Here is a 27,653-nt window from a genome sequence, read left to right on the forward strand (position 1 = left end):
CCAGGCATATGCTTAGAGCTGGGGATACAGAGGTGACCCAAATGGGTCTTGCCCTCAAGGTTTGACGGAACTAGTGGAAGGTAAACAGACCATTACTGATAGCCAGGGCCATCACTGGGATAGGTTTCAAGGACCACTGAGCTCCAAGTCTGCTGGGGCAGTAAAAAGACTTCCCTGCCAAGGTACCATGGAAGCTGGATCTTTTTATTTTTGTTTTTAACAGGGTCTCATTATGTAGCCCAGGCTAGAGTGCAGTGGTGAGATCACAGCTCACTGAACCTCCAACTCCTGGGCTCAAGCAGTCCTCCTACCTCAGCCTCTGAGTAGCTAGGACTACAGGTGTACATCACCACTTCAGCTAATTTTTGAATTTTTTGTACAGACAGGGTTTCGTTATGTTGCCTGGGCTGGTCTTGAACTTCTGGCCTCAAGTCATCTTCCTGCCTCAACCTCCCAAAATACTGGGATTAAAGGCATGAGCCACTACAAGATTTTAAAGGGCAGTAGTTCTCCAGCTGACAAGAACATGGTGCGTGCCAGGCACGGTGTAGCTAGGGTGTAGTGATGGTGAAGTCAGAAGACAAGCATGAAATGCCATTGGAAATAAAGGCTCAGGACTGGCACAGAAGACCACGTACACTGTGCCAAGGAGCTAGAACTTAGCTCTGTCAGGCAGTGGCCCACAGGAGACACAGGAAGTACCTGAACTGTGGCAGTAGCAAGGGGGATCAGGAGGAGGACTGTCCTTAGGACTCAGGAATCCAAATGGGGCCACTGAGTAGGTTACGAGCCATTAACCTCAAGATGGAGATCACGGGAAGAGGACAGGTCAGGGGAGAATGTTGTGAGGAATGAGTTCAGCTGGGGGTAGGTTCAGCTTGGGGTCTTGAAAAATACCATCGGAAGTATCTGTAAGTAGGTGGAAATATAGGACTAGATAGGAAGCAGAGAAGGGAGCTAGAGCTATAGATCTGCAAATTGAATACACGGAATTAGAGCTGGGAGAAAAGTGGGGTTAGGGATATAGATTTGGTGGTCATTGGCATATTGGTGGTGCCTGGAGCCATAATGCCCCACTACATGCTGTCCACCTATTTTGTGAGGGACCTTCCACACAAGTCATCATCAGTAACACTCTAAACATCAGTAACAGAAGTTTATCCTCCCTATTTTCCAGATGAGGATGATAAAGCTCAAAGAGGTGAAGAAACTTGCCCAAGCTAACCCATTGACGTGGCTGGGATTTAAACTTGGGACTATCTGACCACAAAGCCAATGTTCTTTCCATCACCCTTGCTGTCCCTCAGAGAGTCCCCTAGGGATGTCATGTAGAGTGAGAAGTGAAAAAAGCCAAGCTAGAAGCCCAAACTCTCCAGCATGTAAGAGGCCAGCAGAGAGAAAGCAGCCGGCAGGAGATGCAGGAGAAGAAAGCGCTCCAAGAAGCGGAAGAAGAATGTTCAGAGGTTTTGGATGAGGCAGAGATGTCAGGCTAGATAAGGACCGGCAAACAGTCCTGGATATGAAGATGTGGAAGTCGCTGGAGACTTTGGGGGAGGGGTGGCAGAGGGAGTCTGGGACAGAATGCATTAAGGCCAGGGATGAAAGGGAAGCAGTGACATGGAGACCTAGGGCAGAGAAGTTGGGAGCCTGGAAGGACGAGAGGCAGCAGGGTCTGGGTTACTTCCCTGTTGCTACTATAGGATGCTGCAGATCTTATTGTGTTTACAGGAGGAGCTGAGGTGAGACATTCAGGCAAAAGAGGGGATAACTGACAGAGCAAGCTCCCTGAAGTGGCAAGAGGGGATGAGATCTCGGTACATGTACATGGTAGTGGGCTTGGCCAAAAGGATGGACCCCTCTCCCAGCAGTGGAGAGAGAAGGGAGCAGGCGATAGGAGGCTCATGTTAGATGGCTCCTGGCTTTTTGGAGAAACAGGAATTGAGGATGCTGATTTGAGAAGTATGGGGGCTGGGGTTGGCAGAAGGGAAACAAGTTTGGGAGGGCAGCTGTGTGGAAGTGGACAGGGTGCAGGCCTGAGGTGGTTGGAGATTTGCCTTGTGATGTGCAGGGGTCTGGAACCACACATCGGTGACGATGCCAGTTGGCAGGGTAGAGATTTTTGTTTCCTTAGTGAAAGCAGCTGGGGCGCAGGTGGAGAGGAAGCAGGTGGCAAGGTAACTCAGGAGTGGGTGTGGGCAGAGAGGAGGGGTGGGAGGAAACTGGGGTGAAGGGCCAAGGGAGCTAAACTGGAGGTGGCCTAAGTGTCCGGAGGAGAGGCTGGAACAGGTGTGGGCAGCTTGGATTGGGTTACCTCTGCCCCATGTCCTGGCAGGGCTGCCTGTGGACCTCTCTGTAAAGCCAACACTAAGGGCCTGGGAACAAGGTACTCCTAAAATCCCAGAGCTGGGAAACAGACTTTGAGAGAGGGTTACTTCCAAGCCTCTGCCTATATGGCAAAATGACTCCTGAGCTACCCTGAAGGAGTGCAAGGACAGAGTCAGCCTGTCCACCAGCCTAGTAAGATCCCCTCCCTCCCTTCTATTTTTTTGTTGCTGTTCTGACTGTTCTCTTCTCTTCTCCATCTGTCAATTACTGATTTTTGTTTATGTGTCTATTTTGTCCTTTTTTTTTTTTTTTTTTTTTTTTTTTGAGACAGAGTTTCACTCTTGTCGCCCAGGCTAGAATGCAATGGCGCGATCTCAGTTCACTGCAACCTCAACCTCCTGGTTTCAAGTGATTCTCCTGCCTCAGCCTCCCGAGTAGCTGGGATTACAGGCATGCGCCACCACACCCGGCTAATTTTTTATCTTTAGTAGAGATGGGGTTTCTCCATGTTAGTCAGGCTGGTGTCGAACTCCTGACCTCAGGTGATCCGCCCACCTCGGCCTCCCAAAGTGCTGGGATTACAGGCGTGAGCCACCGCGTCCAGCCACTTTGTCTCTTAAATATTGTATGACTCTGGACAAACCACGTCACCTCCCATCACCAGACAGGTGATGGCTAAAGTCTTCTGCAGTTCTATTACTCAATGACTCTGCAGAGCAAGGATATGTGTACAAAGCCCTGTATGTGAAGGTGCTGGTCTGTGACCCTCAGCCTGATCCCAATGATTAGGGTGTGAGTGGCAAAAGTGTATCAAGTCTCTGTGAATTCAGAGGAGGCAGTGTAGACACCTGAGGAGGTATACAAGCTTCAGAGTCAGGCCTGGCCCCAAGTCCTGGCTTTGTTCTTTCTTAGTCTGTCATCCTGGGTAAGTTAATCTACCTGAGCCTCAGTTTTCCCACCAATAAAATGGGGATAACAATTCCCGCCTTATAGGCTCGTGATGGAGTACCTGGTATAGTGCCTGGAACATAGAAAGCACTTGGTAAATGGTAGCTATGAGCTCTAATTTGTGTCTTGGGGTGTCTATGTCTTCTTAAGGTAGAGTAGGAGGTGCAAGACAGTAGGGCTGGAGAGACTCAAGAGCTACCTCGTGGGCAAGTGAATATTCTTCTAACTGCATAATGTATAAGTGCTGATGACAAGGGCAGTGTGCTGGAATGCATGGAATTTTTGGAACCTTCTCAGTAGGTATGTATGACAGACAGGAACCTGTTGGGGGTGGTGAGAATCTAGCCCAGTTGGCTGTGCTCACACCCAGTGGCATCAAAGCCTAATCTGGGACAAGGCTGCTTCTTCCCACCAGGCACTGCTATACCTTCGTTATCAAACACTTGGGCTTTTTTTTTTTTTTTTTTTTTTTGAGCTCTGTCGCACATGTCAGAGCAGTGGCACAATCTCGGCTCACTGCAACCTCCACCTCCCGGGTTCAAGTGATTCTCCTGCCTCAGCCTCCCAAGTGGGTGGGATTACAGGCGTGCACCACCACACCTGGCTAATTTTTGTATTTTTAGTAGAGACAGGGTTTCACTATGTTGGTCAGGCTGGTCTCAAACTCCTGACCTCAAGTGATCTGCCCACCTTGGCCTTCCAAAGTGCTTGGATTACAGGTGTGAGCCACTGCACCCAGCCCCAAACACTTGGGCTTTTGTTCTTCTGAGAAGTAGTGGAAAGAACAACAATAGCCTCCACCTATTGAACGCCTACATGTGCCAGTGCTAGGTGTTTTCCATATATTATCTCATTTAATTAACACCATTAACCCTATGAGGTTTTTATCCCCTATGTCAGATGAGAAAACTGAAACTCCCTGAGATTAAGTAATTTCCCTGAAGTCACAGAGGTAGAAAGTACCAGAGCTGAGATTTGAATTGCAGGTTTGTTTAGAGTCCACACAGACACTGATGGATGGACACTTTTGAGGTCATATAACCATATGTATTTTCCAGGTGAGGAAGCTGAGGCTTAGAAAAGTGAAACAACTCACCAAGAAAAATAGATGGCTGGGAAATGGTAGGGCCTAACAATGATCTCAGGGCAGTCTACTTCCAGCTTGTATGTGCTCTCCATTAGACTATATGGCACTGCCCATCAAGGTAGGGTCATTGGACTCATTTTATATATGGGGAAACTGAGGAGCAGAAAGAAAAAGCAACGCTCATGGAAGGAGAACTTGCAGGGGAGGGGAAACCCCTGAGCCTGGTGGGCCCTGGCAGAAGGATCCCTAAACAGGACTGAACCAAGATCTATCAGCTAGGGGATCCCTGACCCCTGCCAGTCTTCTCCCCAGACATTTTCAGGAGCAAGTAGAATGAAACGAATGTCAGAAGCATCCCCGAAGGAAAACAAAGCCACAAAGCAAACTGCAACCTTAGAGGTGTGTGTGGGAGGCCCAGAGCCCACTGGACATTTTGCCCCTGCTGGTTATGATACGGCATGTGCTGCTGCTGCTTTTGTAGTACCACTTGCAAGTGCCATCTTGTTATTCCTTCCCTGTCATCTTCCTAAGTTACTGTCCAACTGAGTCCCTGCAGAAGAGGACAGGGCAAAAGGCAATGTGAATTGGACCAGCACCTCAATTCACAGTGTCCTGGTGATATAAGCCCTGCTTCTACTTCTGTAGAATACTCTAAAGGGCTGAGGGTACTCTGGAATCAGATTAGGTGAGTGGCAGCAGGAGAGAAGAGCAGGGAACTGCCTCTTTTTGCCCAGATGTGGAGGAGTAGCTAATCTGATCCAAGAGGAAAAGAAGAAATCATCAGCGGAAAACTGGTAGGATGAGATAAAAGGCAACTAGGGGGCAAAAAAATCAATCTTCCAGAGACATAGTGGCTTAGGTGGAAGAACCCACCAAACCTCCCTCCCTGAAAGCCAGGGCAATATCTGTACTCAGAGGGCCAGGAAATCACCCTGAACTGAAGGCCCCAAATAACCCATAATCCCCCTACAGAATCCTCCTTGCCCACCTCAAGGAGGATGTAGGGGCCCTCCCTCCATCCCCCCAGGGACCCAGAGGAGCTACACTAGTGTCCAAAGAAGGCAGAGGCAAAGCAAAGCAAGGCAGCGTGCCATCTCCCCTCCCAGCCTTGGGGGGGCTCCTCGGCTCTCTCTCTCTGTGCCCCCATGGAGATGACAGGCACCATCCGGCAACCTCCAATTCTTTCTCTTTTTTTGAAACCATTCTCTTGTTGGGGGCAAAAAAGATGGCAAGTTTACACTTGTCCTCCAACCCTACACATAATTGGTGGCAGCAGGCAAAACTGCTGCAAGGGAGGGTTTTGCCAGTGGAATGAAGGAGGGAGGGCATCTTAGAGTGACAGGGCTGGGAGGGACCTCAATCATCTGACCCAGCCTTTCTTTGGCCTCCACACCATTCCCATGATCTATGTGCTCCCATCCCAAAGGTCATCTTTGATGCTATGCAAGGTTCTCCAGGACTCCTCCCCCAGGCTTCCTTGGGGCACTGCCCCCTTTCCACCACTGAGTGAATCCACTACCCTCTTGTTTTCTGAGGAAACTAAGGCCCATTGACATATGACTTGTTCAAAAGTAATCTTCATCCCAGAATAAGAAGTCTGAGTCTGTTTCCATCCTACTTTTCCACTGAATCCCTAGGAAAGGAAGGGTTCAGCTCTTCTCCCTGGCGGACATTGCCAACAAAGTCCTCCCCTTGCCCTAGCTGATGAGGGCAGCCAATATCGAAGGTCTCAGAACTGAATCACCTTTGAGGAGATCTTGGTCATTGCCTCTTCCTCCTGGGTAGGCTGAGGGCTCTGTGAGGCTAGACTGGGTCTTAGCAGCATCTTCCCTGTAGAAAATTGGACCTGGCCTGGTCTCATTCTGAACACAGCCTCACACTCCAAGAAAGTCCTCACAGCCTTTCAAGAGGTCTTTCCTCTTTCCCTTACAACGGAAGGAAAGAAGATACAGAGTGGGTGAACAGTCAAGAGGCAGCATCCATGGTTGGAAGACACTGCTCCTTCTGCAGTTTGCCCCTGTTTTAAAAATATCCTTTCTCTTTCCTCTGCTACCCCTCAGTTGGAGGGACGAAGGGTTAAGAATGGACCAGTCAGGACCACCTCTTGAAGCGGGGTGCAGGTTTGGAGGAGCCTCTTGTACCTGTCTTTATGTCTCTGTGTTTATACACATAAGACATGATTCTGTGGGGTAGCTTTCGCCCCTGTGCTGACCACATGAGAGTGTCTGTATGTGAGTCCATGTCTCTGCGGGTAGGGTGGTTCAGTGGGCTTACCTCCAAGGCCTTAACTGCAAGGGAGTCTGCCCTGGAGCTGGCAGTTTTAGCAGGCGGAGGCTACTTTCTTTTTGGTCCTCAAAGTGGACTCGGATCTAGGAATGGGGACTGAGTCTTGAGGGTGGGGGTGTGGTAGGTGTAAAAGTTGAGAGGGTAATACTTGGCCTGGTGTCGGAGGCGGTGTGTTCCGAGGTCCTATGTCCCCTGTCAGGCTGTGTCGGTGGACACGCCCGAGTGCCCGTGTGTCCGTGTGTCCACGTCTGCACCAGCCTCCCCAACACCTCGCACCCTCTTTGTCTCGGGTGGAGGTGTGCGTTCAAACCTGCGCCGCACGGCCGTCCTCGCGTGCGAGCGCGGGGACGCACCCTCGCTCCCCGACTCTTTCCTAGGGGAGCGAGGACGAGTCGGAGCCCGGTGCTGTTTGGTCTGGAGCCGAGCGGAGCTTGCATTGATCCATTGATTGAGCACGGTCTGCGCCTGACCTCCCTGCTCCCGGGGAAGCCGTCTCCATGGAGACCGGGCCCGCTCCCCCAGCGCCGGATTGTAAATTCCTGCAGGCAGCGGCCCGGCAGCCTGGGGAGGGGGCCACCGCGCCCGGGCGCGCAGGGGGAGCGGCTGCCGCGCCGAGGCCCCATTTGAAAGAAAAAAGGGCACGAAAAAGGAGGTGGTGGAGAAGGAGGAGGAGGAGGAGGAGGAGGAGGAGGAGGGGGAGGAGGAAGAAAACGAAAAGGAGCGAGGAGAGGAGGAGAAAGAGGAGGAGGAGGAGAAAGGCGAAGAAAAAGAGACTGAGAGACGGAGAAAGAGCGAGAGAGGAAGAAAGGCAGAAAGGGCGTGTTTCTGGCGCTGCGTTTCCCCTCCCCTTTCTCAGGTCCTTCGCTCGGGCTCTGCGCGCTCTCCGGCTGCAGCTCTCTCCCGGCGAAGCTGGGAATTGGGTGGGATTACACGGAGCAGCCCCGCCGCCGCCGCTGGCAGAGGCCGGCTTGGAGAGGGCGGGGGTTCCCCTCCGTCAGTCGCCCCTGGCGCCCCTCGCCTCGTCGCACTCTCCGCCTCGCTCTCCCCAACGTCCGGCCAGGAGGACCCGGTAGCATCGGGAGCCTCGCGCCGAGGGCGCCGCGGTCCGCGCCCCGCGACTGCAGCCCCCGGCCTGGCCCCGGCGGGGCGCCCCCTCCCCTCCCCCTCCTGCGCGCTGGGATCCGGCCGGCTTCCGCCCACCCCTGGCCGCGAGACCGGCCCCGGCGGCTGGGCCGCCAGTAGCTCCAGCCATGGGCTCGGGGCGCGTACCCGGGCTCTGCCTGCTTGTCCTGCTGGTCCACGCCCGCGCCGCCCAGTACAGCAAAGCCGCGCAAGGTAAGGAAGGAGGGGCGCGCGGCCTGGGGGCTGTCCCGGCTGCTGGGCCTCAGGGCCTAGGCGCGATTCCCGAGGGGCAGGGCAGGTGCTGGGGAGCGTGCTGCTGTCAGAACCCGGCTCTGTGCACCCGGACTCCCCGGCCAGGGGCCCGACCGCTGGGCGCTGCGCCCCGAGCGAAAAGCCGGACAAGCTGGGGGCGGCAGAGAGGAGTGAGAAACTCTTGGGGGCGGTGGGCAGAAGAGACCACGCGCCTCAGAATTCCGCTCGACTTCATCCACCCCCAGCATCTTCGAAAGACTTCTTGTCCTCCAAAATCTGAGAGAGAATTTTCTCTTCTCTCAAACATTGCCAGAGACTTACGCTGTGGCCTGGAGAGACTGAGGGAATAATGAAAACTTTTCAGCCGTGCCGTATATTTCTTTCCCTTACCCCCAACCCGCATGCAAAGTTAGACATTTCTAAGTTGATGCCTTATCAGTGGAAAAATGTTGAAGAAAAATAGAATCTTTTATGGAAAAATCAACTCATCTCTCACCGGATGGTAGGGGGCTGAAGAAGAGAAGAAAATTTCTGTGACTGGCTCCCGACAGGAATGTTGCGTTTCTGCCTCTTTGGGGGGAAATCTCTTTCGTCTTGCATGACTTTCATTTCTTATCATAATATTTATTTATTAAGGCCTCGGGTTTCCAATTCCATTTAAATCCAGGTCAGAATTGCATTAAAATAACAAAGTAGAATTCCAGGCCGGGGAGCTCTGACAGATCCCTCTAGGAATTAAAGAGAGACAGGGAGGCCTCCCGCCCCCGTCCCTGACCCCCAGCTCATCGCCTGGCAGGTCCCAAGGCTGTGCAGGCAGAGACTAGGCTGATGTACCACAGTTCTCTCGGGACAGTTTCTCCTCCCCCTTGACCTCTTGCTGTACCCCTCCCCCATCGTGTCCTCACCGACAAGAGATTTATATGGACAAAAAGAAAATTCCTTCTGGCAAGGTTTTGCCCAGGAGAGTATGATTCTGCCTATTGTCCCAGGGGCTCCTGAAGCCAGCTGGGGTGAGGAGGTGGCTGGGCCAGAAGGAAAGTTGAACTTGGGAGTTGGGGAAGCCTGAGTGTCCGACACAGGTCGCTGTGTCCCAGAGCCTGAGCGTTTGGCTCTTAAGCTGCTCTGTTGTATTGGATGGGCTCCTGCTCTGTGAAGAGGAAGGTGCTGTATCAATGCCGCCCTCCTCTCTCCAAACACTGCCTCTTCAGCTAACCTCTTCCCCCTCCAACCTGTCCTTTCACAGAACTGAAACACTAGAGATCCTCAGCTGTCAAATACTGGACCCTGCCCCCACACCTTCCAACCCACACTGCCTCTTTTCCAGTCCTGGTTCCAGACAGCCCATCGCCACTGCCACCCCCAACCTGGGAGCAGCCCCTCTCCTGTGGATTTGTGTTTTCATAAACAAAGCTGGCTTTTGTAGTGTGTGCTGACTTATTCATAACATGGAATTAGTTAGGGAGTTTAGTCTGAAGGAAGGAACAGATTTCATGAAGTAACCTAGAGACAAGATAAGGGCCTCTTTCAAGTTGGAGCCAGTGTCTGTAGTGGCCTAGTGAGGCTGTGGACCAAAGGAGAAGCAGTGTATTCGAGGGGGGCCCAGGGGCAGATGGAGACCCCTCCAAGGGACAGGTGCCATCAAGCCAAGGCACTCAAGTATGGGAGATCAGCTCATGATTCAGGAACGGGAGTCAGAATCCGTCCATGGTACTCCAGGGCTTCCGCTTTCATTGGACTCCCTGCAGAACATGCTGCCAGAGTGGAGGCCCCTGCCCTCAAGGAACTTACAGAAGAGTAGTTTTTGTCCCCAGCTTATCTCATTCACAGGCCACCCTTCCTGTGACTGGACCGCAGTTAGCTTGGTATCTTCCTTCTTTTCTTCTGATCCCTAAGCTTGGCCTAGAATGGAAGCCTTTCATTGACCCTTCTCTTCAGGAAATCTACAAACCCCCATCTGCCAGAGGTTGCCTAATAGCAGGTTTGCTGGGTTACAGGGATGTCTCTGGACACAAACTTGCAGGTAGATGCTGCAGGAAGAACTAGTACTGACCAGGCGGGGCAACCTTACAGCCTTACCCATAGACACAGTCTGTGAGCATCAGGGAGGCCTTACTTTCAAACATATCTCCTGGTTATCAGCAGTGCCAGAAAGTGTGCCTTTAATGCCACATGCTTTATATGAAGCACTAGCAGGTCTTTAAAATCAAATACCCTTGGCAAGTATCTTGCACGGAGTTACTATACCTCTGGGGGTATCTGGGTTTCTGTCCCTTTTCATCAGTGATTCCCACAATGGGAAAACCAAAGTCATGTGGAAGGGGGGAAAGGGGGAGACAAGGAAGGGAGCCCTAAGTGTAAAGGTTCACCACAGTTACCCACAGGCAACATAGCTGGATGTCTGTGTTTCTTGTGACGTAGTTGCTAAGCGTAAACTGCTGTTTTAGTGTCTGTGAGAACTGTATGGAAGAGTGGGTGGGTAAGCCTGTGTGACTGGGAAGGGAGGGAGCATGAGGGGACATGGTTTTGAGTGTTTTTCAAGTGCTTGTCTGTATATTTTAAAGTAGACAGACTGGATAACCAAGATAATTGTTAACTTAAAAGCATTAATTTGCTTTTGCTTTTTGGTAGGGGGGTGGTAGGGGGGTGGGTGTTTGGCGGTGGCGGGGCGGGGGGGCGCGGCGGGGGGGTATGTGCAGTAGTGGTTAGAAAGACCTAATCCTCGCATAGGGCTCAGGTTACAGCTGAATGAAAAGGTCTCTCGGCCTCCAGGGAAACTTGTCCCCAGGGCTGGCTCCAGGAAAGCCAGCCTGGCCGTTTAGTTTACCTGGTAGTTTTCTCTCCTTCTTAGGGATAGAGTTTTGATAAAGTCATGCATTTAGAATTTCCAAGTAACCCCATCCCTGGGACTGAGAGCGTTCGTGTGGTGGCAAACAGTGTCTCTCTGTCTCGGTGTGTCTCTCCGGGTCTCTGTCTGGGTGTATGTGTCTCTTTCTTTCCCCCACCCTTCTCTTCCTCTTTAATGTGGCTGTTTCCTTTCCTCCCCGCTTCCCTGGGCTCCTGTGGCCAGCTCTTACAGTGAGGGGACTGTTCCTACTAGCCCCTCCCTCCAAAATATGAAATGAAAACCATAACCGTGTCAGCGGGTAAGGGTGGCCCCGTGGGCAGCCGGCTATTGCCTGTGCCCTGTCCAGGCCACACTGGAGAGAGGGAGAGTCCCCACTCAGAGCCTGATCTTTAAGTCAGTTCCCTCTAAGCCCACCCCCATTTTTCCAGAAGATGGAGAAGAGGGTGGACTGCTTAGAAATTCCTCAGGAATCCCTTTGACCTCTCTTCTCTCATGACATGTCTCAGAGGTGGGGAAAGCCTCGGGGTGGGAGAGTACAGAGACTTTTCCTTGTTTTCAACCCCTTCCTTCTCATCTCTTTGAGTCTCTGCAGGGTGGAATAAGAGAAAGGGGACTAGAAGACACTAAGGCCAGAATTACTGCAGGCAGAGAAAGAAGACAGTCATCAGCAGCCCTCAAATGAGATTGTTTTTTGAAACCTTCAGGAATCTGAGAGCATGAGAACCGGTTTGAGATGTGAGCAGCTGGGACCTGTTGTAAGAGGAGCCGGCCCTGGGTGTGAGTTTGGGAATGTGAAGTGTGCATTCACACACGTGTGAATGTGTGTGCATGACTCAGGGTGTGTGTGTGTATGTGTGTGTGAAGTGCTCTGGTGAGAGGAAAAAGGAAGTGGGGCAATGTGCGTTTTGTTTTAGTTGGAAAAGTAAAGAAGTGGAATGGCTTGGTCCAGTGCCTTGAACTGAGGACAGGGGAAGGGAATGAAGGGCTTCAGACCTTCTGAGAAGATGGAGCTGGAAGAGCTTGCTGCCTGAACTCACTCAGTCCTTTCCCCCAGCTCTGGTCCCCAAATGTCAGGGTGTGGTCCTCCTTTGACATCCCGTATCCCTAGCACATGACCACTTATAAGAAAGAGTCCCTGTCAGGGCTGGAAACTGCAGAGCTGCTCTGAGGCTGGCAGTGCCTGCAAGAGGCCCAGACCTGGGGACAGCTTCTTCAGGCTCAGAAGACTGGAGTCTGGAAACAGAAGGACTGCTGGGCCTTGGGTATAGAAGCGAAACAACGGCCAACCCAGGGATGTTTGGGGGGTACAGGAGCTAGTCACCTGGGCTAAGAGGGGACAGAGACTCCCCTACCCCACCGGCCACTTGACATTGGACTGGCTACTCTCCTGTTCCCATGCCCACCCAATGCCAGCCTCAAGTGGCACCGGGGATATAGAGGTATATGGTGCCAGTGGGTTTAGACAAATGCAGAGCCTAAGGATTTGAGCCTTGGAGGAAATCACTGAAATCAATCTTCTCACTTGTAAAATATCAGTAGGGTTCCCTGCAGCCCTGAGATTCTGCACATCTCACTGAAATCCTTCCTGCTGAAGGCAGAAGGCGCCGGGCCTCCACAGGTTACTCACCCAAATCTCAGGCCCTCTCCTCCCTGGATGCTGGTCCACTTCTGCCTGCCTGAGGCTAGGTTACCTGGATACTCTTCCTTTCTTCCCCTACCCCAGTTTCCTGGAACCCCAAGTAGCTGATAGTTCTTACTGTGTCCATAAAGTGGGTATTTATCCCTGGAAATAGCCCCTGAAGAACACGTGTGTTTCTGTATGTGTGTATCCAACAAAGTTGGGAAGTGGAGCTGAAATATCCGTGTTATGGGAACTGAATATTCTTGGATCTGGGCCCCAGGATTCCGTGTTTCTAGCTCTGAGACTAGCTGTCTGTATTCTGCCCTAGCCTAGACATGTCCACCTGCAGATGAAGCACTGCTTTGTAGTTGCTGTTAGATGCTGTGCTTTGGCTGCACAAATGGGATGATGACCCCTATATAGGGCACAGTGGTCCTTGCTGTTACCTCTGGTTTTCCCTGTGGTTATAACCATAGCCCTAGAGAGCTGTGGGGTTTGGATTTCTGAGCCCTACACCAGGGGCTCTTCAGGTCTGGTCACTGGTGGTAACAAGCTGAGGAAAGACCTCGGCAGGGGCTGCAGGGCTGGAGGGAAGAGCCAGGATAAGGAAACACATCTAAGGAATTCCTCTGAAAGGGGGGAGTATCAGGATATGTGGGCATTGAGGGGAGGGCTGGGGAAGGGGAGTGCTTGAAGGGTAGACCCTGGGGAGCAGGTTTACAGAGAAGACGTTTTTACAAGTTTCTAATTATATTTATTTGGAGTTTTCCTCTGGCGGTTGGAAGCTGTTAACAGCAGGAACCTGTATCCCTGGTGTTTGTTTTTGTTTCTAACCAGCTGCTTGGCCCCAGCATAGTGAATCCAAGGGCAGGCAACACCTGCCCACTGTTGCACCGCCCACCCTTTCCTTATTGCAACTGTGTCTGTACCCTCCCTGCCCACTACTCAGCCTTGCTCTCTTCTGCTGCTCCCACGCCCAAAGCCTCAGAGCATCTGCATTCCCACTGCTGATTTCCTCCCTGGATCATCCACATTTCAGCTCCTTCCGCTCCACGGTTATATACTGGATGCATGCTTCATGCTGAACTAAGTGCTGAGGTGGAGTTGGGGGAGGTACAATAATGACTAAGGCATGGATTCCTCCCTCAAGTGCTTAGAGAAGACAGTGGGTAGTTAGAGAGCACTGGACTGGGAGTTTGAAGACCTGGATCCTGGCTTTACACTAGCTATTTGCTCTTTCCTGAGGTATCCTCACTGGGCTTTAGTTTCCTCATCTATTCAATGAGAGAGGACAGTTTGAAGACCACGTGAACCAACCTGCGTGAAAAAACTGTACACTTAGTGAAATTATACAAATCTGAAATGAGTTTATATTTTTCAATTAAAGAGATAATATTACTAATCACAAAACCAGAACCTACCCATGCCCACTGCCTGCCTCTCTGCCCCTCACTCTACAATGTTCTGTTCTTCCCCCACTTCACTACCCATCCTCTAAAAGTCTCTGATTCATGGTTGTTGATTTTGTCCATACTGAAAGGGAGAAAATTCTTGTCCAATTAGGGTTACATTCAAATGATCAGGGAGCTAGATTAGGGATAAGGCAGGACAACAGAGAGAAACTCATCAGGGTCCCCAGTAAGTGACAAGCTTCTGAGGTTCAGACCCCCTTCCCTTCAAATCACCAAACACCAGCAGCTTTTCCTGGCTGTTCAGTTGAGCAGGCTAAGCTCGAGTGAGAGGAGAGGATACTGTTTTTAAAAGGAGAAAGTGCTCTGTCTCCTCCTTGGAATCAACAGGTGGTCATTTGTGTGGTTTTCTGGACTTTCTCTAGGCTACCCTCATCCTTGCATAAGCTTTTTCTAGACTGAGGATGGGCCCAGACTCTCGCTGAGGTCACAGTGCCTCAGCCAGTCCCAAACTGGGAAGACAGCCTGGTACTCCAGGCTCTGCCAATCTCCCTGGTTGCTATTTTGATCTGGAGGTAGAGCAGATATGCACAGATGTAGGTACATGTGCACATGCTGTGGGTTAGGATATCATGGCCCAAGGCTGGGCTGGTTTTATTTTGGATGTTACTTAGAGGTGAGAATGAGGGAACTCACCAGGGGCAAGCAGTGGAATGCCTGTCTCAGGTGCCCCATCATTGAGTGTTAGTTAGCATGGAGGCTGAGGAACATCTGTTGAAGGGGATGCTCTGAAAAGATCCCTGTAGCAGCCCCATATGATGTCTGAAGACCCTGAGACCCTATGACTCATTGGTCCCAGTCTCTTCTGGCCCCAGCACTCATCATATGGATGCCTTTAAGTGGGTACTACCCCTCTGAGTTTAGTTTCCTCTCTCCCTACTCTCCACTTGAGACTAAACTTCCTGGGACTTCCTCCATCCAGAACAGTTGTGGGATCACGGAGAGTAAAGAAGTGAGATTTTTCTCTGAGGTAACATAGAGCAGAAGGGATGCCACAGATAGAGACCTCATCCACTCACTACTAATGCATCCATGTCTCCATCCACTCGTTTATCTATTTAACAAATATTTACTAAGTGCCTTCCATGTAGAATTCATCTCTTGTTCACTGCCAAATCCCCAGCACCTAGCACAGTGCTTCGCATGTTGGAGGTGCTCAATAACTATTGAGTGAGTGAGTGAATGAATGCTGAGCTCTATTCCAGTTGCTGCATGGGTTTCAAAGCTTTAGGAGCCATGGCCTCAAGAAGCTTACTGCTTCAGTAGGAAAATTATACACATGAACTAAAAGTTAAATAATGGTACAAGGTAGCATATGAGGTATCACAAGCCTGGGATTGATCAGGTGACCAGAGAGCCTGACAGTAAGTCTTAGGAGTAAAGAGAAAGAGTAGATCAGAGAAGGCTGGTAGTGTTACAGGGAGTGTCCCAGCAGAGGCACCTGAACTGGGTCCTCAAGGACATTCAAGGAGAGGAAAACAGCAGAGTGCGCTACACACACCATATATACTGGGCTAGCCTGGCTGGGCTGAGGATGTCACAGCTATGTGGGTGGGTACATTAGGGCTCTAGGCAGGCTGTTTCTGACTGTCCCACTGGGCGCATCAAATTTGCCCACAATTACCCCCTCCCCTATGGGTGGTAAGGTAATAATTCCTGTGGTAATGGGAAGGTGGAGTGGACTCTACCTAGGGGGTCTGCTTGTCCACAGCCGGCATCCCTGCTCATTTCCATTTGTTACTGTTCCTGAGCTGGGCCTGGGCAAACTTGTGAAGTAGATGAAGTATTTACTTGGGAATCCCACTGCTTCCCTTTTAGGGTACACCTGCCCATCCTCAGAATCTTAGGACTACTTGTATTATAATAATCCACCCTTTCTAGTCTGACCCTCTGACCCTCATATCCCATACCCCATCCTACCCTTCCTACCTACTTTAGGAGAGTTTATGGAGTGCTCTGCTAGGCGCTAAAGCAAATTCAGAAGAAATGTCAGATGGTGCTGGGAAAAGCTGCTGTAGTTACAGACCTGTGCCTTCGTGCCAGGACAGGGCGAGGCAGGGAGGTCTTGGCTTGTCTATGGTATCTGTGCAGCCACCACTCTCCCCCACCTCAACTTTGGTTCCAATGCATGGCCTGAAGTAGGGGTGGGATCTCCCTAGCCTTCAAAAAGAATTGTAGAGGACAGCTTTTGGGTTCCCAACTGGCCTCTCACCCACTTCACCCCCATTCTTTGGGCAGTTCCCAGCACAGGTAGAGTAAGCAGTGGGGATGTGTCTCCCCAAATCCTCCCCACCAACACATGCTGACCTGGTGCTGCATTTCCCCACACCAGGCCTGAAATGGGGCTTTGATAGGGAAAGGGAGTTCAGAAAGAATACAGGGAGAAGGCTGGAGAGAAGGAATAATAGTAGCAAACCTTGGCTAGGCATGGTGACTCACACCTGTAATACCAGCACTTTGGGAGGCTGACATGAGAGGGCCGCTCAAATCCAGGAGTTCGAGACCAGCTTGGGCAACATAGCAAGACCCTGCCTCTAAAAAGAATTTTAAAAAATTGGCTGAGCATGATGCCACGCGCATATAGTCCCAGTTACTCAGTAGGCTGAGGTGGGAGGATCACTTGAGCCCAGGATTTCAAGGTTGCAGTGAGCTATGTTCATGCCATTGCATTCCAGCCTGGACAAGCAGAGCAAGACCCTGTCTCTGTTTCAAAAAGAAAGAAAAAAAATAGCAAACCTTCGTTGAGCACTTGCTGTATGCCCACACTGTGGTGTTAAGTACTTGATGGGTATTAACTCAACTGATGTTCCTGGAAGCCCCATGGGGAGGTACTATGATGAATATTATTCCCACATACAGAGGAGGGAACAGGTCAGTTCAGAGGCTGGCCCAGGACCACACAGACACAGGTAGAGCTAGCAATTGAACTGACAATGTTGCTCCAGAACCTCTCTCTTAACTGTGTCATGTGGCTGCCCCGGTCTCTTCCCAGCTTGGGCAAATAGTTTATTTGCATTACCTTGGGAAAGGAAGACAGATAGTGGCCACAGCCTCACCCTGGAGATCCTGATTCAGCTGGTCTAGGGGACACCTGTACATTCACATTTTTTTCAAAACCCCCAGGGAATTCCAGTGTGTAGCCCCAGGGTTGAGAACCGCTGGTTTAAACCAGTCCACACCCAGTAGCATCAACTGGTTTTCCAGCTAGTAAGCACCTGCATCCTGAGAGAACAGGCTAAGATGAGAGTGTGCTGTGAGTGTTGAAGGGTCCTTGCAAGGACAAATTCTGGGTGGGCACATATGGTAGGAGGGAGCTCTGGAAGAATGAGTGGTAAAAGGAGGAGATACTGGGTATAATTTGGGGCCCTCTTTCACAGCTTTGTCTTAGGTCTGTTCTGCTTCAAGACTCCAACCAAACATTGAAGGGACATCTTCCTCAGCAGGTACCCAGCCAAGCAAGGAAAGCTGAACACGCTTTAAAGTATTAGCAGAGCAATTCAGTGACAGCTGTAAATGAACCGAGGAAAACAGTCCCCTTGGACCAGGAACTCACCAGGAACAGGGCTTACAAGGAAGAGCTTTTGGGAAGAAAAATTTGAGCCAGAATGGAAAGCTGAGCATAGTGTGGCTGGAAGAGAAAAATGAGGAATGCATCTGCAATGTGAATAACGAAAATATGCAAATGCATAGAAAGGAATAGGATGGTTAGGTATTGTAGAGGGAACAGGAAGATATAATGTCTTCCAGAGCAGAGACTCTTTGCTGGAGAGGGATAAGCATTGTGAGCAGGGAGGTGAGAGAGAGGGGTTAGTTAGATGGTGGGAGAAGTCTGGCTGTAGGAGGGGTGTAAAAAGTCTGTGGCCAGGTGTAGTGGCTCACGCCTGTAATCCCAGCACTTTGGGAGGCTAAGGCAGGCAGATCACTTGAGGTCAGGAGTTCAAGACCAGCCTGGCCAATGTGGCAAAACCATGTCTCTATTAATAATACAAAAATTAGCCAAGTGTGGTGGCATGTGCCTGTAATCCCAGATACTCAGAAGGCTGAGGCAGGAGAATAGCTTGAACCTGGGAGGCAGAGGTTGCAGTGAGCTGAGATCACACCCACTACTGTACTCCAGCCTGGGTGACAGACCGAGACTTCATCTCAAAAAAAAAAAAAAAAAAAAAAAAAAATCTGCTGGGAGGCCTGGGTTTGTGGTGATCAGCATCAAGATCCACTCTAGTACTGGTGAGCACTGAATGGGAGGCAAAGGAAAGAATTGGGAGCCCATATAGTCTGACACAGTCTCTAGTGAAGCACCAGCTGATTCAGACACAGGCACATACCTCTGATATGGCCAGGGGAGCAGTTCCAGACCAGTATCCATGCTGCTGGACCCAGGGAGTATCTCTTATTCAGAACCCCAGAGCAGTGCTATCCTGTGGTGTGCTAATAGCAGTGCTAGTTCTGTGGTGTTGGAAATGTTCCATATCTATGCTTTCCGCCATGGTAGCCACTAGCCACATGTGGCTATTGTGCATTTGGCCTGTGGCTAGTGCAACTGAGGAAGTGAATTTTAAATTAAATAACCACATGTGGCTAGTGGCTGTCATACTTTCTAGAGCATCTATTGCCTGGCCAGTGATTTAATACCATCTCAAGCTTCCTGTATTGGGACCCTACTGTTTACCAGATACTTTATTAGCCAATTTACACAAATTATCCCATCAACTACTCACAGCCTCTCATGAGGAGGTATTATCATTCCCATTTTAAGGGGGAGGAGATGGAGAATAAGAAAACCATCCCTAGAGAGGGGTAGAGCTGGATTTGAATCTGGGACTGACTGGTTCCAGTGCTTAAGATCGTTCTGTGATAGCACATTTCTTTGTATTGTTTTCTGTTCATCAGTTGGACAAACTGATTCTCCACAGAGCACCTTACCGTCTGCGAGGTCCCTCTTGCCCTTACCTATGAACTAGTCTTCCATGCCCTCTCTTTTCCATTCTTTCACTTTGGTATGACTTCCCAGGATGGGCCAGCAGGTAGGCACCATGACTATGGAGCCCGAGCGAGGTGGGGAGTAAGTGTAGACAGAGGCTCCCAGCACTTACAATCAACTGGTATGATGGTTGGCTGCAGAGGAGTTGAAGGGTAGAATGCAGAACTGAACGGAAACCTGTGAGATTTGAGGCAGGGTGTTTGGGGATTTCAGTTCTCTTCTTAGCCCCAGGAAGTTTCAGAGTATAAAAGCAGAGGACAGATAACTGTCTCAAGCTAGGACTCTGGGTATCTATAAATTGGAGAGAATACTGGTCCATGCATCCATTCACTCAGTAAAAATAATCACTTAAGGATTTGGATTCAAAAAGGCTATAATGAGTCCTGAGAATCTGCATTTTAATAAAACCTAGGCAATTCTATATGGCCCATAGATCACACTTGGATATCAAATTGTCTTGGTGTCAAATCTCATCTCCTTTCTGTGCCCAGTTTTGGGATCACAGGAGAGTAATGCCTCCCATTCAGTGCTCACTTACTTGCAGGCTGCTACTTAAGACGCTATTTTGGGTTTCCCAGTTTACAGCTGGAAGTAATCTCTTTCTCCTCTGATCTGCCCCGTAACACAGGTTCTCAACCTTGACTACACATTAGAATAACTGGAAGAGCTTTAGAAAAATACTGATGGCCCAGCACCAGTCCAGGCTATCTGACCAGAATCTCTGGGGTTGTGGCTTGGACATCTCCTAGGAGAGTTGACTCTGATGTGCAGGGTGGAGGACCCCCTCACCTTATCTCTCATGTCTTCAGGGCATGTACCACATTCTGCTCCATGCTTTTTGTTTCTCCTTTTGGCTGGGCTGAGTCACCTTTGAGCCTCCACAGCTATCATTATAGTGCCTTTCACAAACACACTCAATAAGGCGTTTTCAACTGAATAACACGTTTCTCTATTTCAGTTCAGATTTAAGGGCACCATAATATTGCCTCAGAAGTTGGACTCTTTCGCCCAAAGACTCTTTTCTATGTCCTTTCTTTTTTTTTGTTTTTTTTTGAGATGGAGTCTCACTGTCGCCCAGGCTGGAGTATACTAGCGCAATCTTGGCTCACTGCAACCTCCACCTCCCTGGTTCAAGTGATTCTCCTGCCTCAGCCTCCTGAGTAGCTGAGATTACAGGCACGCATCACCACGCCTGGCTAATTTTTGTATTTTTAGTAGAGATGGGGTTTCATCATGGTCAGGCTGGTCTCGAACTCCTGACCTCATGATCCACCCGCCTCGGCCTCCCAAAGTGCTGGGATTACAGGCGTGAGCCACCGCGCCCGGCATCATCTATGTCCTTTCTTAACCATCCTCTTTTTTGCTAGATCGTGAGTGGCCTCTTCCTTCAAGTATAGCTCTGTATATAGCACCTATTGTTAGAGCAAAGGCCAGGAGACAGAGGAACACTGGGGATTAGGGCCTGAAGGGCTGCACTTATTAGGCTTCAGGTAGCTGGTGCCAACCTCTGCCAGCTCTGGATGTCTCCATTGTTGGCAGCACAGGGGCCGAGGAAAATCATCCAGGATGGAACATTTTTCCTCTAAAGCTTCTTGGCTCCATGGTGGGCAAGTGGAAGCAGGCCTGGTCTCAAGCAGAATCATGAGACAGATGAAGATCCCTCAGATGCCTCATCCCCCTTTCTTCCTCCTTTACTAATGATTGCTGGACCCTGCCACCCTCCCAGAGACCACTGTTCCCATGCCTTTTCCCTTAACTTTCCCTCTAAGCCTCCTCCGTAAACTCATTCACTTTAAGTTGATTATTCCTAATCAAGTTAAGTATACTAACCACTCTAAGGGTTTTTTGTTTTCAAATAAAAAAAGGAGTTTTTGAATGATGGAGTTTTAGCTGTCACTGTGAATTAAGTATTTTTGAGGGCAGTGGGGGTTCTTTCTGAATTCCCGAAATCAGTGTCTGCCTACTCTGAAATCAGAGAGATGTGAGAGAGCACCTGTTTCTGGAGGGGTCACTGCCTCTGTTTTAAAGAAGAGGGGATTCTGCCCTTGGAAGCCCACCTTCAAGACACCCCTTAAGAGGTGCCAACAGAGGTTCTCATGTGCCCCCTCTGCCCCTGCCAGATGTGGATGAGTGTGTGGAGGGGACTGACAACTGCCACATCGATGCTATCTGCCAGAACACCCCGAGGTCATACAAGTGCATCTGCAAGTCTGGCTACACAGGGGATGGCAAACACTGCAAAGGTGAGGCTGGGAGGGCACCTGGAGGAGAGGGACCTGTGGAAGAGGGCAAACCAGTGCCACTGCCCTCAGTTGGCCACTCTCCATCACACCAAGGCTAGAAATTCCACTGGTCAAGTGGTGGGGGGGTGAGGGGGGCAACTGCATCTTCCCAGAGAGGATGCCATTTTCTAATTTGCACAAAGGCACCATGCAGGCTAGCAGAGGCCCTGGTGGGGACAGTTCACAGCCCACAACCTGGCTGGGGTGGGAGCATGAAAATCATAAGAGTAAGGCCTGAGGTTCCCTGACACTGGAACCTTTATCTTTAGACCCTTACACTACATCCACAATGGATGGGAACAGAAAGTGTGCTTCAGAGGAAGTTCATAATGTAAACACATCTTCCCCTCATAATTAAATCAATGCAAATTAAAGTAGCCTTGAGATATTAAATTTATGAGCTTCAGTGTTGGTGAGACTTTAGTGGACAGGGTACACTTGTTAATTCCTAGTTGCATTATAAATTGAAAAGTAATTTTGTAATACCTACCAGGAATCTTAAAAGGTATTTCCTTTGATCCAGGAATTTTACTCTTGGGGACTTATTCAAAGTAACAAAATAATACATGGGAGAAGATGTTCTTTGATGCATTATCTATGATGGTAAAATAAATGAAAGAAATCTAAATCTCTAACAATAGAGAAAAAAGAATAGAAAAATAATATTCTGCAACCATGTACAATGGTAATTAGAAAGACTGGATGGAGACCTGAAAATGTTTATGACTTAGGTTTAAATGAAAACAGAAAAATGCTAAATGGCTTATAGGCTATGAACATAACTATGCAAACACAACCATAAGGCTGAGTCTGGGGGTGGACAGTGGGTTTGCAGGTGGGTTCAGCTGTCTCAGCTTCTCTTTGCCCACAGACGTGGATGAGTGCGAGCGAGAGGATAATGCAGGTTGTGTGCATGACTGTGTCAACATCCCTGGCAATTACCGGTGTACCTGCTATGATGGATTCCACCTGGCACATGACGGACACAACTGTCTGGGTAAGCAAAGGAGAGGGGATTTGGTGGAGGGATGTCTTGTGGAGAAAGAGATCTTTTCAGCATTTCCTATTTCCCAGGGAAGGAGGAGAGAGTGATCAAAAAGAGCTACATTCACAAGAGAATAAGGTCAGCCTCCCCTTTGAGACTGGCCACTTAGGATGAAAAATCCTGCTGGATGAAAAACATTAGAGGAGAAGCTGCTATGAAATGCTCCTAGGGCAAGGGCCAGGAGATCGGAATAGTGGGTTTAGCCAGTGGTGAGGCATGATAGGAAGCTGATTTGGCTCCACACAGATATCTTGGTTCTGCTGCTTACTAGCCTTGGGTCTTGGGCAAATCAGCCAATCTCTGGAAATCTCAGCTTTCTCCTCTCTAAAATGGGGGTGGGACCAGGTGTGGTAGCTCACACCTGTAATCCCAGCACTTTGGGAGGCTGAGGCAGAGGGACTGCTCGAGCCCAGGAGTTCAAGACAGGCCTGGGCAACATAGTGAGACCCTGTCTCTACAAAAAATAATTTAAAAATTAGTCAGTCGTGATGGTGCATACCTGTTGTCCCAGCTACTTGGGAGCTCTTCCTTGGCTTGAGCCCAGGAAGTTGAGGCTGCAGTTAGCTGTGATTGTGTCACTGCACTCCAGACCGAGCAATCTTATCTCAAAAAATAACAATAAAATAGAATGGGGTGGTAATAACCCACCTGAAGGCTGCTGTGCAGATCACCATAAGACAACATATGAAAAGAACCCTGCACAATCCTTAGCACATGGTAGGAGCTCAGTAATGGGAAGAATGTTTTTGATGATGATGACAGTGCATCCCTATGCCCCAGGGAGCCTCTGACCCTTACAGGCTTGTTTTCTCCCAGTTCTTCCTGCAATCTTCAGTCTCACCCTCTCCTCACTGATCTCCTTTGTCCCAGAAGCTGGATCAGAGATAAGAGAATCTCTAAGGAACTGAACTCAACTTTGGTCTCTGCCATTTTGGAAAATTACTGGGACCAAGTCAGACTCTTCCCCAAGCAGAAAATCTGAAACTCATAGCAGAAAAGGATTTGAAATTTGAACCCAGGGCCTTCTCCCAAATTACTTCACCCTGTAGCCACAACAGAAAACAGGCACTAGAAGCATAAAGGACCAGGAAAGGAAGAGAAACAAAAGGAATGATGCCCAGAAAAGCAGGCTGGGCTGGTCCCCACCCACCAATTGACCAAATAGATAAATTCTCTGAAGTCCTATTGGCTGAGAAGAGCCTCCTTACTGCAGAGCTGCCTCCAAACCTAGTCATAACCCATCACTGGACCAGGCTATAGGTTTCTACACCCAACCCAGGCCTCCAAACCCTGATATCTGCTGGGCCCTTAATCCCAGCCCTGGTCACCTCTCCACCATTTTAGCTTCCAGGGAAGGGCCTCATATCTGCCCAGTCACCCTTGAGGGCCTCTTATGAAACTCCTTTGGGAAGGGAAGCTGTGGCACTTAGACCAGGACAGTGAGCTGCCTACAGGACATGCACATAAGCTTCTGAGTTCTTTGGCTGCCTTTGACTTTTCTAGGCCCCTGATGCTCACCACATCTCATTTCCCTATAAGTGTTCTGGGGAGAACCAACCAGAGGGACAAGAGAATGATTAGGTATAGAGAGGGTCAAGGGACAAAGATGACCTAGGGTTAGGGTTCAAAGTCTCAATACTACCTTCGGCTCTTAGGGGAATTTTGAGAAAGTTGTCCATGCCCTGGGCCTTAGCTTCCCCACTGAGAATTGGAGGAAAGAGCTTGGCTAGAGTAGCAAAGCCACAAGATTAGATAGTAAGGGAGCAGACAGAAGGATGGCATGTAGAATGTGGCAAGAGCAGGAAAACAGGGATGGGGAGAAGTCAAGAGAATAGCAAAAGATAGGGTAGAGACAGGAGCAAAGCACACGAAAGTACACCTTAGCTCTTCCAACAGGTGATCTCTCAGGCAAGAGCCAGCTGGATCTGGGCCTCTCTGCCCTGGCCAGAAGGGGAAGAGAAGGTTGCAGGATCTCAGCAGAGAGGATGGGAAGAGAGGGGCAGATGAAGCCCTCAGGAGCCCAGATTCTAGCTGCTCCATTTGACAACCAATCTACGTGATGCCTCCTGGGCCAAGGCAAACTGAGAAGGACCATGGACTTGGGAGGGCAGTAGCTAGCATAGAGATGGAGTCAAGGTGTTGAATTGGGGGCCCCAGGGTAAGCTTTGCTCTAGAACCTAGGGGTGGTGATTTGGGGGTGAGAGCCTACTGTTCTCCCTGCCCCCCACCCCCACCATCTAGGGTGTGGCCTGGCAGCACTCCCCAGATCCCTCCCCGCCAAGTTGTCAGACTTTGTTTTCTTAAACCAAAATAGGAGAAAGGCTAGGGAATATGGCAGCAAGCCCAGGCACGGGGGGAGGGGAGGAAGGACGGGGCCGTGGCCTGTCCACAGAAATGGTCCCTGCTCCACAAGGAGTTGAGGCTCAGCTGCCTTTCCCCACCCTGCCCCTCCAACCTCAACACCATGGCCATAGCTCTGCCTGCACCCAGAGCCACTTCCCAGGTTCCTACATTCCCTGGCTGTTCATTGCAACCAGCTGCGACCCCCAGTTACCTATCTAACCAATGTGACCAATCTCCATCCTTACCTTCATCACTGTTCCTCTTGCTCTGGCTTCTTTCCTGGTGTCCTCTGTCCTCATACCCAGTTTACACAGGTGAGGAAAAGGGAGGCATGGCTTCACCTAGGTGACATTTGAGGTTCAAAGGTCCCCTTTTCCCCCACTTGCTTAGCTTCCCAGCTCTGCCCTCAGGGCAGCCTTTTTACACTTAGTGTAATATTAGCTGACAAGGGTGTGAGGACTTCCTGGCTTAAGGCTGGGCTTAGGGGGTAGTAGTTCTTAAGACTGCCTTTGGTGCTGAAGTCCTGGGATACACCCTGGACCCTGCTTGTACCCCATGGCCCCACCAACTACCTATCCTGCACAGATGTGGACGAGTGTGCCGAGGGCAACGGCGGCTGTCAGCAGAGCTGCGTCAACATGATGGGCAGCTATGAGTGCCACTGCCGGGAAGGCTTCTTCCTCAGCGACAACCAGCATACCTGTATCCAGCGGCCAGAAGGTCAGCCCATGACCTGGGATGGCCCCATCCCTGCCCTCCCTAGGCTTCTCTTCCCAGCTGTCCCTCAGCAGCCCCTAAGTCTCACCCTCCATTCTCAACTCAGCTAGCTCCTTCTTCTCTTGTCCTTAAACTCAATCACACCCTAAAAGATCTAGGAACAGACACCCTGTTAGGGCAAAATCTGGGGAAATTACTTTCAGGTTGGGATCAATATGGGATTAAGGCTACTATGGAGTATCCTCTGTGTCCAGATCTGAGGTGGATGTTGTCTTTAATTGTAGGTGGCTGAGCTTCTCTAAGCTGCTGCCTATCTGAGAGGGCCTCACCATGCCTTTTTCCTTGGATTGGCATGGGAGGGTCAGGCAGGAATAATGGGTTTATATTGGCTGTTTCTATGACCCATGCCCCCCACTCCCACTAGACTGTGACATCCCTGAGGGCAGGGACTATGTCTAACTCATTGTTGTATCCCCAGCACCTAACATACTGCCCTGCATGTAGTGAGAGTTTAATAAATGTTTGTTGAATAAAATTGCATAGTAAATATCTATACCAATTACCCTCTACTCTCATTGTAGATCTGATTGCTACTGATCTTCTTCCCAGTTTGACTGTAAGCTCTTTGAGGGGAGTGATCACACCTTGTATTTTTCTAGGACCTTCCTAAATCCACCCCATCTCCAGCACAGTGCTGGACACCTATTATACACAATTTTTTGGTTGTTTGAAGGAGAGGGTGATCATTCATTGGGATGAATATCAATAGCTAGCTAGTAATACATCGTTCAGAACAGCTCTGAGCTCTGCTCATGAGCACCCAGGTCTGTGGGGAAGACAGGAGGCCTGGGACAAGGAGAGTCAGTCCCCTCGTGTTGAATTCAACCTCAGTGGAATTCTCCCAGTTCCCTAGGTCTCCAGTTGCCCCTTGTAGTTCTTCTCTTCTAGACATCCAGGGGTACAGAGCATTCACCCCCCTTTCTTCTCTTTTAGAAGGAATGAATTGCATGAACAAGAACCACGGCTGTGCCCACATTTGCCGGGAGACACCCAAGGGGGGTATTGCCTGTGAATGCCGTCCTGGCTTTGAGCTTACCAAGAACCAACGGGACTGTAAATGTGAGATAATTGGGATGGCAGGTGGGGCAGTGGAGTCAGGGGTGAAAACAAAGAGGAGGGGTATAGGGCTTCAGGAGCAAGAGGACTGGGCTGGGAGGAAAAGGGAGTATGGGGGAGGCAACTAGGCAAGGGGCCAGTACCCACATTGTGGAAAACTGTGGATGCAGGGAGGAGCAAGCTGACAGGGCCCTGTTCTCTCTGTGCACAGTGACATGCAACTATGGTAACGGCGGCTGCCAGCACACGTGTGATGACACAGAGCAGGGTCCCCGGTGTGGCTGCCATATCAAGTTTGTGCTCCATACCGACGGGAAGACATGCATCGGTGGGTGAGGCCAGGGGAGAACTCAGTCCACCTGAGATAGGGGTGGGGGTGGGACCCCCTGGGAACCAGGGAAATGGAGGAGTGCATGGGGCCCAGGTGCTGGGCACAGAGGGACTGGTGAGGGAGTTAAGACCCAGAAAATGCCAGGTCTAGTAAGGGACAACTCTAAGAGAGACTGAAGGGCTCCCCGGCCCTCTTCCCCTCCCCAACCCAGTGGTTTTACCACCCTGTTCCCAGGAGCCTTACCACCCTCTTCATCCCAGGACAAAGTGTTGCCAAACTGGGAATAATTAGCAGAGTTGCTTATTGACCAAGGCTGTAGTTGAGAAGTGGGAAGAGATCTGGGGAAATGCATCTGCTTAGGCCTGACCAGAGGCCCTTGGTTGACTAGTGTGATAAGAGAGGAATTATCAAAGCCCAGTGTCCCCACTCTGCAACTGAGGGTGGGACAGAGTGCTCCTTCCTGGAACAACCATCCCTGAACTGACTGACAGATGGGGTTTCCTGGCTCCAGGTATCTTTTTCCTCCTTATTCCTTCTCTCCTCACTCTCCTCCTGCAACTCCCCTTTCTACTCACCTCACCCTACCCCCCATTTCTCTCTCCTCCAGATGCCAGTGGTACTCCCTCTCACCTCCACCACCAACCCTCTTTCTTCCTCACCAACTCCAGCCTTCCATCTCTTACCTTGATTTGAGGCCCTCTTAATACCTGGATCCTTCTTCCTGAATTCTTAGGCCTTATCTCACATATTTTCAGGTACCCTAGATGAGTTTAATTCCTTAAAGTTAATTCCTAATTCCTTTAGCCTTTAGGTCTTTAGTGCTGAGAAGGATGATGGAACAAGGTTTCCCCTTGGAGAAGTGGGAAATGAAAGGAAGAGGTTT

General features: G+C 50.1%; 1 protein-coding gene across 13 annotated transcripts in view; it reads left to right on the forward strand.

The window, feature by feature from the left end:
• The first annotated feature begins 3,751 nt into the window (after window positions 1-3,751).
• SCUBE3 (signal peptide, CUB domain and EGF like domain containing 3) overlaps window positions 3,752-27,653 on the forward strand; it is a 42,672-nt gene continuing 18,770 nt past the window's right edge. For 7 of the 13 annotated variants that reach the window (XM_024249149.3, XM_024249154.3, XM_063725218.1 and 4 more), the window contains exons 1-6: window positions 3,752-7,981; window positions 21,057-21,179; window positions 22,090-22,215; window positions 25,192-25,326; window positions 26,317-26,442; window positions 26,651-26,767. In XM_024249149.3, coding sequence (XP_024104917.1) covers window positions 7,897-7,981; window positions 21,057-21,179; window positions 22,090-22,215; window positions 25,192-25,326; window positions 26,317-26,442; window positions 26,651-26,767 — 712 coding nt within the window. In that variant the 5' untranslated portion in view covers window positions 3,752-7,896. Of the gene's footprint in view, window positions 7,982-11,520; window positions 11,643-21,056; window positions 21,180-22,089; window positions 22,216-25,191; window positions 25,327-26,316; window positions 26,443-26,650; window positions 26,768-27,653 lie in introns of those variants that run through there. The other 6 variants (XM_024249150.3, XM_024249152.3, XM_063725215.1 and 3 more) reach the window with 4 other exon arrangements.

The sequence above is a fragment of the Pongo abelii genome, chromosome 5 (genome assembly GCF_028885655.2).
Source record: "Pongo abelii isolate AG06213 chromosome 5, NHGRI_mPonAbe1-v2.0_pri, whole genome shotgun sequence".
NCBI lineage: Eukaryota > Metazoa > Chordata > Mammalia > Primates > Hominidae > Pongo > Pongo abelii.